The sequence below is a fragment of the Fringilla coelebs genome, assembly GCF_963513975.1.
Source record: "Fringilla coelebs genome assembly, chromosome: 16".
NCBI lineage: Eukaryota > Metazoa > Chordata > Aves > Passeriformes > Fringillidae > Fringilla > Fringilla coelebs.
Window position 1 is genome coordinate 10,525,651 of NC_140042.1, and position 13,310 is coordinate 10,538,960.

At 40.2% G+C, this 13,310-nt stretch overlaps 1 protein-coding gene across 1 annotated transcript in view; it reads left to right on the top strand.

Annotated features, from left to right (window-relative positions):
* The window catches only part of GRIN2A (glutamate ionotropic receptor NMDA type subunit 2A), a 160,891-nt gene that overhangs the window by 134,954 nt on the left and 12,627 nt on the right, over nt 1–13,310 (top strand). The window contains exons 12-13 of the mRNA XM_084216221.1: nt 938–1,125; nt 11,854–12,092. Of these exons, the coding sequence (XP_084072347.1) occupies nt 938–1,125; nt 11,854–12,092 (427 nt within the window). The remainder of the gene's footprint in view (nt 1–937; nt 1,126–11,853; nt 12,093–13,310) is intronic.

A 13,310-nucleotide genomic window follows, 5' to 3' on the forward strand; every position in this document is an offset into this window, starting at 1 on the left:
GCCTTTTCTTTGACTGGGATCTGCTGCTGTCAAGTGATTGTCCTTCCAAATGGCCTCCTCCTCTTGTACGTGCATTTTCACTGCCTACATTTGTGAAACATCCATGCACCTGCCTTCTAGCTTGCTTTAGGGTGCTTCTGAGAAGGTATCCCTGGAGGACATTGCTTCTTTTCCTTTCTTTACTGGATTTGTTTTCCACTCCTATTGTGTTCCCTGTATTCTTTAGAGAATGGGATTATCCCATTCTTCCATTTTTAGGTGGATGGGGTAAAAGGCTTCAACTTTTTCACAAGTTCTTTCCTTCCTGCTGTGCTCCAGATACACAAATAGTATGTTTGGAACTGTGAATCACAAAGAAATATTTTCTATCGTGTTTCACTGGGATTTAGGTAGCTCTATGACATATGCTCCAGTATATCAAGGACTTTGACATACTGGAGCATACCAAGGACTTAACCTCCACCTTCACTGTTTATTTCTGGAAAGAGAAGTAAAACAAGGGTGTGTATGTAAAACTGGTGAACATTTTCAATCTCCTTCAGTGTTTGAAATATACTAATTGTCTATTTGTGATTCAATTCTGGGTTGTAATTTCTGTTGGTTTTGGAGACCATTTTCCATCTCAAGATAATTATTGCCCATACCAAGAGCAAAGATACAAAGATATCAGGGCAAGACATTTTGTAGATCGGTTTCTCCTGCTCAGTATTTTTTAACGGCATCCCTTAAAATAGAAATGCAAAACTCTGTGTCCTACTTTCCCCTCACTAAAATAGATGCCTTTTGTTAATTTTAGATACAGCAGAGCAGGATATGTAATTAATGATATCAAAGAATCCATATGATATTCAACAGGGTCCTAACATCAAGGACAAAAGAAGTCTGACAACAGCTGTCCCTAATGATTTGGTTTGTAAAATGTTTTCTTTTATTTCAGGAAGTTGGATGCTTTCATCTATGATGCAGCAGTGCTGAATTACAAGGCTGGAAGAGATGAAGGCTGCAAACTTGTCACAATAGGCAGTGGGTACATCTTTGCCACTACAGGCTATGGGATTGCTCTCCAGAAAGGATCACCTTGGAAGAGACAAATTGATCTCGCCCTCCTTCAGTTTGTGGGAGATGGTAGGGACCAAGCTTTTTCCTTTCTTTTCTTCCTCTGTGTATGCACACTTAGATCAGTTTTAGTAGCTCTGACCCTGCTAGTACTGTTCTCTTGAAGTCTTTAAAATGAAAAAAAAAAAAAAGTAAAACAGAGTAAAATTACTTCTTGGTGCTGAGACAGGAGTTCTCTTCCACTCACCTAACTCACCTCACCACCAAGGCATCAACCTCTATTTTCAGAAAGTGCTTTCATATACATCACAAAGTGAAGCTGGCCTAAGTGTTAGAGAGCATTTATCCATTTATTTATTTCCTTTGTTTTTGTTTCTGAGCAATTCCTTAGTAGATGAGTTATCTTTCAGCATGACTGTTGTGCTATTAAGAAGTGTTTAGCTCAGTTCTGAACTGAGTGATCCCTAATCCAGGATGGTTTCATTCAAACTTCTGGTGAAAGGATGCCTATGAAATTGAATTAGGGTGACTCGTTTCGTTGTACTTCAAACAAATATTTTTTATCCTAACATGAAATAGAAGAACTGTAGGTCCTCTTGGCACTTCTGCCCTGCAGTAAAAAACTTGCTGCACATCTTTGATATATTTGAGAGCAGCAATGATGACTCAGTCTCCACAGAGGGTATGAACTCCTTTTTGATTGTAGAAAGCTTCGTGTTTCACCCGTGGAAGCAAATAGAAATATGGTAATTAAAAATTTTCTGTGGTGTGACTGATGAAATCCTCTATCAGATTGGAATATGGTGTGTATTACATAATCTTTATTTTGTTTTCTTACATAGATGTGTGTGTTGACTCTGCATTTCTCTATCAGTGAAAGAGAGGACTTTATCAAAAGATAAATATGGGTTTAATGTCACCAGTAACAAGTAATTGAGGGTAAGAATGGTGAATTTCAGTGTAACAGGAATGACAGAGAGCAGAACTTAGCATAGTGGCCCCCTGTTCCATAAACCACAGGACATTAATTTTCATGGGGCAGACAATGAGTGTGTAAGTCTTCCAGCACATGGATTTTACTCCTATTATAACATTAAACAACTGGAAGAGGTGTCATCATCATGACTGATGCATTTGGTCTAGTGTGTATATGGAAATAATAGTGCCATCATATCCATCTGTTGGGTTTAGAGAGGCTGTGGAAGAAACCTCTCTGACCTGGTGAAGGGATGCCTAGATGACCTGCAATGGCTGCCTTTCAAACAATCATATATTCCTGAATATAATTTTCTGTTAGGAATTATTAGGTGCTATAATTCAGAGCCATTTTTAAATGAGGAATTTGAATCAGAGAAGTTGAATTATTGGTCCTGTGCTAAAGAAGAAAAATCTTCTGTAGCCTGAGGGAGGATCTGAGTTGTCTTTCTCAGTGTGGGCTAACCCTTCTAGATGTAGCCAGAGCAACACTTGGGTTTTCATTCCTTTCACTTTGCATTTCCTTCATGCTTACTACTTCAGCATTTTTGATACTTCTCATCCAACATAAAAAATTAAATCACAGAGAAAGGAAATAAACTAAATAGAAGGGAAAGCATTTGAAGCTATTTAAGAAAAATCTCATCAAAGTACTGAAGGTGGTGCATTTTTATGCTTCACCTCAACTCTGAATATCAGGTACAAAACAAAGTGGGTGGGAGCAAAGTGTGAAAAGTCTTACCCTGTGTTTACACTTTGACCTGTGGACTTCCATAGCATAGAAATCCTTATATCTTTAACCCATTTTTACTTGCTTAAAATATTACAAATGAATTGCCTACAAAACTCAATATTAAAACTTACAGAATAGCAATAGTTAAAGGGAGCACCCAGGTGAATGAAACCTCATTATGAAATGTCTGTGCCCTGCTCAGAAGATAAGCAAACATGTTGAATGCACAAACCATGGGAATTGTGACTACATTTATGGCATTTTTTTCATTACTATTAGAAGTTACTCTGAACAACCCAGGAATGCTAAAATATTATTTTTCTCAGTGAAGGATCCCTACATTTGTTCAGAAAATGGTGTGGTCTCTAGTAAAGAGAATAGTAGTTGGACATATAGGATGTGTAGAAATTCTTGTAGGTATGTTTCCTTTAGTCCCAGAACTGCCTCACTTGTCTCACTTTGTCTCACAGGTCTAGATGACCATTTTCAGGGAAAACAAACCCCAACCACCATTTTTTTTCTTTTGTTCCACCAAATGCAGGGGGAAAAAAAAGAAATCCACAAAAAAGCCCTAATAATGAAATTTCTTCTACTGAGTTACAAAGTACATTGCAGGTGAACTGGAACTAAACACCAAGAAATTAAATGTAAAGAGTAATTGCCTGGAACTAGCTCGACCTGATTTTGTAATCCATGTCTAACTTCAGTAGTTCGATGGATAATCTTTTTAGCTGTGAACTTACATAACTCTGTTTTGGTGAACCAGAAGGGATGAACCCAGAGTTCAGACCAACATCACTTTGCTGTATCACTAAAAATCTCTTTGAAGTTCTCTAGACTAAAAGGAATTATGGTTGGGGGGAAAGTTTCATCCTAAGAGAGTACTCCTGGGAAAGGCTCAGTGGAGCCTGAATGAGGTTGTTTAAATAAATAGGCAAACACAAACGAAGGCAGAAATCTTATTTCACATGTATTGCTTCTGTAGAATATATTATTCTCAAAGACTAAGCTGTAAAACAGCAGAGCCCCAAGTAGGATTGAATTATTCTTCAGTATGTGTAATAGGGCATTCATCAGGGTATGGAATAATTTCAGTGAATGATTGTAAACCTAATGAGTTCCATAACTATGAGAAGAAAACATTCTAATGAGTTCAACAAACACAGTTTCTTTATATGAATAATATGTTAATAAGAGGAAAAACCTTTTTGGATCATACTTGGATAAGACCAAGTAATTTGTGTAAAAGTATATCTGATTGCACATACAAAAAGCCACGATCTCATTTCTTTTTTACATTTACCCAATACTGAAATGGCCTTTTGAAATGTATTTTAGAGCTTCCAATTTCCTCTGCACGTGTCTTTCTCCTGTGATTTTTCTCATTTGATTTTTTCCTTGCTGCTTCTCTATCATTCTCCTATCTAAGCCAGTTCACTTACACATTGAAATGAGTTTTTTGTGCAGTGGATAGGAACCTCTTCCCTCTTCCTTGCTGATGTAAAACATCCAACTGAAGAATTAATTGCTTGTTCATGCAGGGGCATCTTTTCATACTCCTCAAAGCATGATGCTGTTTCTGCATTAAAGCCAATGACTCTGAACCTCTTTCTAATCTTGTTGGCACTGGAAAAAGAGTTAACTAAATACAGAGGGATGTAGGCTTGTGTTAGGGATAACTTCAAGCTCTCACTGGTGGTTTATCTACATGTTTCTACATGAATAGTGTTCCCATCCTGAGGATAGCTCTACTGGGTGGACCAATTACACTGACAATTATCAATCACACTGTAGGAGCAGCTCTGAAGTCTCAAGTGTAAGGAGCTGGCTACAAGATGCCAAATTTGTTACTCTAACAAGGAGGAAAAGAGACAGAGGAAAGAAGGATGGGAATGAGTTGCTGAGGAATTTAAAGAATAGCTACTTAATTGTCTCAAAAGTATAGTTGTGCTCACAAGGTTTCATCCCTTGGTCTGTCCAAGTTCACATATGTAGCCTAGCTTATGGGAAGTTGAGATGAATGAGCAGCTGTTAGTGTAAGATTAATTGCTTTGGAACTCTGAATCTTTCTAGCAGAAAGAGTTAGGAGTTGCTTTTTCTTGTATAAGGGATATGAGTGAAGTGCATTGCTAGTGAATTTCTGGCGAATTTCTGGCTTTGTTCATCTTGCTTTCTGTACAGCACATCTCATTATCTGTGAAAGCTTCGAGTTGGTGATTAGCATCTGCAGCTTTGTTTAAGATCGTTGATCATTGGGATGATTCTCTAAAGCCCAGTGGTGGTTGTGCTGCTTTTTTTGTCCTGCTGTGGTCACAAGATGAAACTTCCATTGTTTTTTAACAGAGAAGTAAAAGTATTTCTACTGAGACACAGAATCTCAATCTTCTGTTGAGAAATAGAAGCACCCAGGAGTTCAGAAGCAGCTCAAATGATACGGCTGCTAAGAAACAGCACCATCATTTTGTTTGGCTCCTCCGCCCACGGCCGCAGGAATGTGTCAGAACAGAAATGCTGGGGAATCGCATGATCCCTGCTTTGATTTCTGCTCTGAACCTCTGCAGGAGCAGCTGGGCAGGCTGATGTCCCCAGCAGTGGTACCTGGCACTGTCACTGCTGTGTGCACAGAGGGGTGAGGTGCCAGCAGTGGGACAGGGCTCGGGCACAGCCTGCGGCGTTGGGAACGCACCCACCCCTGCTCCTCCAGGAACAGCAGGAGCTCCAGGCAGCTGTCTGCAGGCCCAGGTGTTGCTGATACTCCTCTGGCTTGGGCTGCACGGGCCACTTAAAGATTAGCACTTTCTCTAAAAATATCCCACTAAGTTATTTGGGAAGCATTGTTTCTGAAACCCATGGCACTCAGTCTTTGGGATTTGGTGTAGAACCACTGGTGCATAGAAAGTGAGGAGAATTTAGATTTCTCTTTCTCTCTTTTTCTTTCAGTCTTTCTCCCATCTCTCTTTGAGAAGATGAGATTAATGAACTACAAATGACAAAGCTGCTTCAGAATTAAGAGAGTAAGAGGGGTTCTGAGTGTGAATGGGATGAAGAGAAAGACTGCAAGGAGCCTTTAGCTCTGAGGGATGCAGCAGAATAGAGGGATAAAACACTCATGGCAGCAGAAGTGGTTGGATACAAGGAACAGTAAAAGCTGGGTAAAGAGCAGTTTTGGGGAGGAGTGTTGAATACCAGCCAGCTGGCCAGGTTATGCATCTACTTGTCTGAGGTATTTGTAATGTACTGCACTACCTGCAGATTAAGAGCTCAGTTCAAAAGACAGTGTGGGAAGAGATCTCCAGGAAGAGGGCAGATGGTGCAGCTGTATTAAGCCCTTAACCCTTGAAGCTGAAAACTTTAAAGCAATTAGAGACTCAGAGACATAAAGAAGAAAACTGGTTCTGGTCTGAGTTTCCACAGAGTCTGTTATCCCTTCCTAATAACTTTCAGTTCTGGTTAATCTTCATGTGCTTTTAGGGCAGCTTAGTACACTAAGAATTGTTTTCCTGGGTGGATAATTGCTTCCCAGTCCTTATGGGTAATAGGTAACTGTGGAAATGAGATTTGCCCCCTTACATCTGGAAGGGGAAAGCTCTTTGCTGTTTTGTTCATATTTTAGCATAAGCCTTCCAAATCACCGTCTAGATTATAAGGAAGTGTAGCAGTGTGACTCACACGGGTTGATAAAGCCCAAGAAGGAAATACGTATGTGATTATAAGGACATATTTTCAGTGTGTGCTGCTCAGGCAGAATACTCCCACAATCACAGTGATTTTCTGTTTATATATTTAGTGTCCTCCTTAAGCAGTGGGTGGAACAAATGTGACTGAAGAGTGTGAGTGTATAAGTGGAGGGCGTTTGTGTAGCTGAACAAGAGTTAGAGGGATTGTAATATTGAAAGTCGTGCTTAGCAGTTCTGTTAATTCATCCTTAACTAATGGGGACATGCAGAGTGAAGTCATTAGCTCACAGTAAGTTTATTGCTGTCAGTCATCTGTGTTCCTCTTGCTATTTTTACAGGGGGAAATAACTCAGAAAATAAGACTGAGAGAGATTGTTTTGGGGGATCCAGGCTGAATTTGAAAAGTTGCTGTGCTTTTATATAATCTCTTCTCTGAAGCATTCTGTATGGATCATATAACTGGGTCAAATTGGAATTGATGAGCTTATTGAACCAAATGCACATCAACCCATTTGGCTGCTGACCCCGCTATTCAGGGGGAAGCACCCTTTTATTCTGGAGTCCCCAAGTGGTGGGGTGCTATCCTCCTGCTCTATCACTTAGGGGGAGTTCTACCACAGTAAACATGGAACAGTCCCTAAATTTGAAAACTGCCTTTTGTCCAGCCTGAGAAGCAGGTGATTCTGTTAGTGCTGCCAGGGTCCGTGAAGATGCTGCCCTACCCCTGACCAGCGTGAGTGACATATTTAACCCTCCTGCTGGGTACATTGCAGTTTGCTGTGCTGACTGCTCAGGCTGAACCTCAGGGTAGGGCATTGCACCAGAGCCCCTGCCACTGTCACCAGCAGCCAGCTCCTTTGGCACCTTCTGCTGTGACACATGCGCCGAGATCTCCTGCGGTGACCTGCTCCTGGCCCGTGCCTTATGCAAGTGCCAGGGAAATGCTGACACCAGAGGTCTGCTACACTTAACCAGCAAAGCAGCAAGGGCTGCAGCTCTGCTGTCCCCACCGGGACAGGGCATCCTTTCCTCCTGCAGGATGTGCAGGCTGCACGGAGCAGGGATGGCTGTGATTCATGACACAACACAATGTAAGGAGAATTAATTTTTCCAGACGACTCTCATTGGTGTAAGGCAGTGTTTTTGGAGTGAGGGCTGGGTGACTGCATGTGCAGCTGCAGTTGCTGAAGGGCCTGGCAGTTTGGTGCAGGTGTAGCCAGCACTGAGGGTTCCAGTGCTCAGGTGGTTGCAGGTGCCTGAGTGCCACAGACACAAAAGGAACTTGGGTAGACCCCTTAAAAGAGTCCCAGAGCACTGGCACATCTCAGGAGCCAGTGACACAGGCTGTGTGAGTGTCAGCTGGGCACCAGGGAGAGGGGGCAAACCCTGCTAAGGGCCCTGATGAGGAAAACCATGTAATTCTACCCTTTATGGTTTCTGTGTCTGGGTAATGAAATTTTTATTGTGACAAAATTGTTCGGGGGACACAGTGGACAGTTTATCAGTGCTTCCCAGGATGATAAGGTGTGAAATAGGCCAGAGGAGTTCATGTAGAAAGGAAGGCCCTTGTGGGATATGCAGGCCAAATGGCCAACTGGCACGTTTCTGTGCAAATAGCAGCCAGAGCAGAGAGCTCCATAGCCACAGGAACAAACCCAGGAGGAGCACAAAGGCATGGGAGCACTGTTTGCACTGTAGCCTGAACCCACTGTAAATAGTGCTGGATTACCAGTGAGAGAGCTGGAATGTTGCAATTTATTGGAGAGTGTTTTGAATGAATACTGCAGGTACTCAAGACTGCTTGAACTGAGGGTTTTTAAAGCACTTGCTTATGCTCATTCTTACATTATAAATGAAGCAGATCTTTTATTATACAGTGCTATAGAAGTTTTAAAATATTTCTTAGTGTAGGAATCATGTAGTCATTTGTGAGTTTTCCAGGTTAAATAGATTGTGGATGTGTTAAACAGAAGATAAACACTGTACTTTTTTTGTCAAATACACAGTGACACCTTATTTTCTGGTCTTTGCTAGTGTCACGATGTACTTTGCTGCTGAGATCTGCAGCTATTCATTTACACGTTAATCTAGTCCACACATGAATGAAGGTAGGAAATGATTGTGGCATTAGTTTCCTTTAGCAAGTGCCTGAAGTGGAAACAAAACCCCTTAAAATAAATCTGATTAATATTTATGAGTAACTTGAGACCCCCCCCCATAGATGCAGGCTTGAACTCCATTAACACTCAGTTCAGTGAGGCCTGGCATTTATGGATATTGAGGTTGCTGACTTAGAATTTCAAGGTCTGTTTTATGGGATGTTTGGAGCTCCCACTTGCTAATGAGTATTATGCACACACAGGGATGACTGAACTCTCCAGTGCCTGGTAATCACAAATTGCTGGCCTTTCAATTGCCAGCTGTAATATATTGCCATAGGTGTCATCACCCTGCACTTTCAGCTCACCCAAAAAGATTTGAAAGTCAGACCACCCAAAAAGATTTGAAAGACAGCATTCCTCCAAATGGACTTTGTTCTTTTAAATTAATTTATTTTCTGAACCAAATTCTAACTAGCCTCAAAGTTCAATGTTTTGAATTCAAACTCCAGGCCAAGTTTGGAAGTGATAGATTTCAATAAGGACACCACAGATAAAAAAGTTTCTCATGCCTGAGGATTTTGTAATAAAAATGTTATGGCTTCTGTGAATATCTGGTTTAAAGTGTAACGGGCAGGAAAAGCAATAAGAAAACTGGGCGATTTTGCCAGTTTTATGGGGTCAGCTATGCTGAAGTGTTATTACACTTAAATTATTGCCAGTTTTGTCTGTGTTTCTGTGTGTACACACACACACACATATATAAATATTTATGCACATGTATAAAAATATATACTGGAAAGGGCAACTGCTTTATATGGAGAGACCAGAATTCTCAGTCTAATATGTCCATTCCCAGATAGCATCATCCCATAGGTATGATAATCCAATGATTAACAGTGCTTTGCTATCTTTAAAAATGCAGATTCCTTTTGGGCAATAATTAACAGTGACTGCTGTCATTGTCAGATGTTATGGAAGGGATATTGCAATAGCAGGATCTGCAAGGCTCTGGGATGCTTTGTTCTTCTTTACTTGCCAGGGCACTGTCATTTATCTTGACTCAAAACAAGCTTAGTTCATTTCTGTCGGGATGTTTCTGGAAAGGTTGCTGGATTATCAATAGTTATTTTGGATGTACATGCCAAAGGGAAAGGAACACAGAGGAAACAGTAATAAAATAGAGGTTTAAATTCCTTCGTGAATTTTGTTATGAACAGTGAAAGGGCACAGCAGTCAAATCAAATTGATGCCTGACAATCATGGGAGATGTGAGTTTTCCTGTGGGAAGTAATGAGATCTGATTGGCAGAGCTTCAGCTAATGCACAGACCAGAAATATTGCTCTCTCTTTGGACTTGGGTTCTTTTCTCTCCCAGAGTCTCTGTGAGTTTTATTCATAGACCTTGGGGAGGACTTGAAAGAGAGACAAGGGAAACAGTCCACTGAGGTTTAGCAGAACAAAAGAAATTCAAATGTTCTAAGATATGGAAATGCAATAATGAACCCCAGTTATCTATGTGTGCAGTATCTATACTGTTACAATTAATAATTTATTGTCCCAATGTCCTGGATTAGAAGATTTTTAAAGATTCATTAGGATTGACTTTCTTCTTTGGGATGCTCTTAGGTATTTTGAAGATTGAGCACTGTAATTTGGGAGAAGACACATTGCCTTTTACAGATGTAGAGGTTCAATTCATGCTTCAAGCACAAAATTAAATTCGGAATTAGCTAGAGACCGAATAATCCCTCTTACAAATTTGTGAAATGCCTTTGCTAAAGTGCAGCAGAACTTGTCCTTTCTACTTCAGTTTTTCATTCACATTCTCTGAGAAGCAATTTCTCCATCACAGTGTTGTGTTCCATTTTGAATTGGAACTCACATCCAAATTATCTGTGGGCTGCAGCTTTTCTGGTGCCCTGGCACTCTATCCTGCAAAATGCTTTTTCACAGCAGGTCATTGATCTTCTAGTCTAGCTTGAAGGTAGCTGAAATGTCAATATAGCTTCTACCCATTTTTTCTGTTCTTTTTTCCCAGTGATGAATGAATTATAATAATACTGAAAAAGTATTCCCTAATCACTGTCTAAGGATTAGGGATTTGTACCATGGAAATTCTTCCCCAATATTGAAGCCATATCTTAAACTGGAAAACACACCAAGAAAGAGAATACTGTCCTTTTAGTACTGTCCTTTTTGGCCCCCTACATGGCCTGCTGTATTTTCTATAAACAATGAAGTTTATGATATTAAAAAAAATAAAATAATTACTCAGCTGACTATATCCCAAGAGAGTAAAAAGGCCTGTATGCCCATGCAGTGCTTCAGTGAGAGCAACACTAAATGTTTGAAAATTAGTCAATCATGCAAAATAATAATAATAAAAAAAAATGTTGGCAGGAACAATTGCAGTTTCTTGCCCACCTCTGTCCATGCTGGCAGTAGCAAGCACTGCTAGGTGACAGTGTCCTTCATCTGAGGCCAAATCTCATCAGTGAGATATGGATTCCAAGTTAAGAGTACACAAGAGAGGGAGGGAGTGGATTTACTTCCTGAGCTGTTAGTGAAGTTTTTTAATGGCAGTAGGGATGTGGCACAGCCAGAACCAGAAATCTCAATTTCAGGCACATGATGAGGCTGTTGGTGTTTCTGTTGCTGCTCAGGAAGCTGGAATGGCACAAGGGAATAGATACCAGAGATGAATGCAGAGACCAAATGTGTCAGGAGAGCTTCAGCCACAGCACTGCAGCTTATTTGCAAAGAAGAAATAATGTCATCATGGATCGGATGAGAAAGAACAAACTTCTCATGGCACACTCTAAAAGAATCACAAGAATTTGTGAAATGGGTCTTGTGATGTTAAAGGGAAGGGCCAGAGTGGATCAGGGAGGTACAAGTGTAGGGCAGTGGAGAGGAGGGGGCATGAAAGGGTCTGGTTGAATGTCAGGATGCTTCTCTGATGAGTTCTCCCTCTGATCACTACAGCCTGTCCCAGCTCTTTACTAACTCATTCCACTCTCTAGAACAAGTCCTAATACTTATATCAGGCAGAAGAAAGTTCTATCTAAACCACAGTTCCTGCTTTCTAGAGCATCCAGCTTCCCACATAATTTATGAAATATGAGGACATCTGAAACTAGGGTGCTGTGAGTTGAAATCTGCTATATTTGCAACTCCTGGCTGGATGAGTCTGCAGTGCTCCACGAATGAAGCATTAAATGGTGCTGTATTTTTAAACTTGCAAAGACTTTCGAATTCTGTGAGCAGTGATTTTTGCATTTTAACTGGTTTGACTCCTTGCTCTCCCTAGGGGAAATGGAAGAGCTAGAAACCCTGTGGCTGACTGGTATTTGTCACAACGAGAAGAACGAAGTCATGAGCAGCCAGCTGGACATCGACAACATGGCAGGAGTGTTTTACATGCTCGCAGCAGCCATGGCACTCAGCTTAATAACCTTTGTCTGGGAGCACTTATTTTACTGGAAACTCAGATTCTGCTTCACTGGAGTCTGCTCAGATAGGCCAGGACTGCTGTTCTCAATCAGCAGGGTCAGTACTACTTTCATTTTTTCCCTTTAGGCAACAGAAGGAATAAACACTGCCTCCCTAAAATATTATCCTTCCTTTTATTCCCACCTGAACATTTAAAATCCAGGTTAGAGCAGCAGTGTGGTGCTCTGGAGTAGTCAATGGGCTTAGCATGTACTTGCACTCTTTGGGAAGTCTTAATCCATTGGATTTTTTAGGGTATGAATTATCATATGCCAGGATAATCAGTAATTGAATGCTGGAAACAAATAGAGGAAAGGAAAATTTCAATGAAGAAATGGTAGATGGAGGAAATGTATTAATTTCCACATTAAAAATCCAAACAAAATAAATACTAATTTGATAAGAGGCATTAGCTGTCAGCTTTGTGGATTTAATAAGCAAGAGAATTTTAAGTTATAAAAGTACAGTGGAATATTTTTGTAAGCTTGTTTTGATAAAAAACTTGAATAAACTCTATGAGAAAAGGTCAAACACAGGCATCATTTATGTTTGGTTGGACACTAAGACAAGGTTTAATGATAACTTTACCAGACTCAAAGGGGATTTACATATGCAAGAAACTGATACTTGTAACAAAAATGGAAATGTGGCTTATTCTATTATTTTTGACAAATTGGTTGGATTTTTTCTTTATATATTTTTAAAACAGATAAAACTTTCATTAGGTAATTGATTTTTCTGGATTTTTTTATACAGCTGAGGAGAACTGAAAATGATACTAAAATGGCTAATTGCTTTAAAGTGTGCTGCAATTACCCTGTTGAGTAGATTGGAGCATTTTGGAACTGCATTAAAAATAGTCTGCACTACCCTGTTGGGGATTGTCTAGAAACCACATGTACCTTAACCTCCATATTTTGTATTTGAACTTTATGTTTCTGGCCTTTTAAATAGAAATTCTCCTAAGAAATGCAGGGGAAAAGAAGTATTTATGTCAAAGGTAAATGTCTGAGAATTGCTAGTTCAGAGGGTTGGAAATGTCAATTGGGCTCACAGGAGTGACCAAAGAGGTTGAAGTGAGAAAATGGGCTTCAGCCTTTTGCTCAAAATTAACTCAGATGCAGCTTTAAAAAGAGCTGGGTTTTTTTCACGTGTACTGGGGTAGGGATCAGAAGAGCTGAAATATGATGACTAGAAGCCTTTTTATTTCAGTACAAGTGAAGAATGCCTTAATCTCCAATAAAATAGTCCCACTACAGGCCTGTTTAGAGGGGA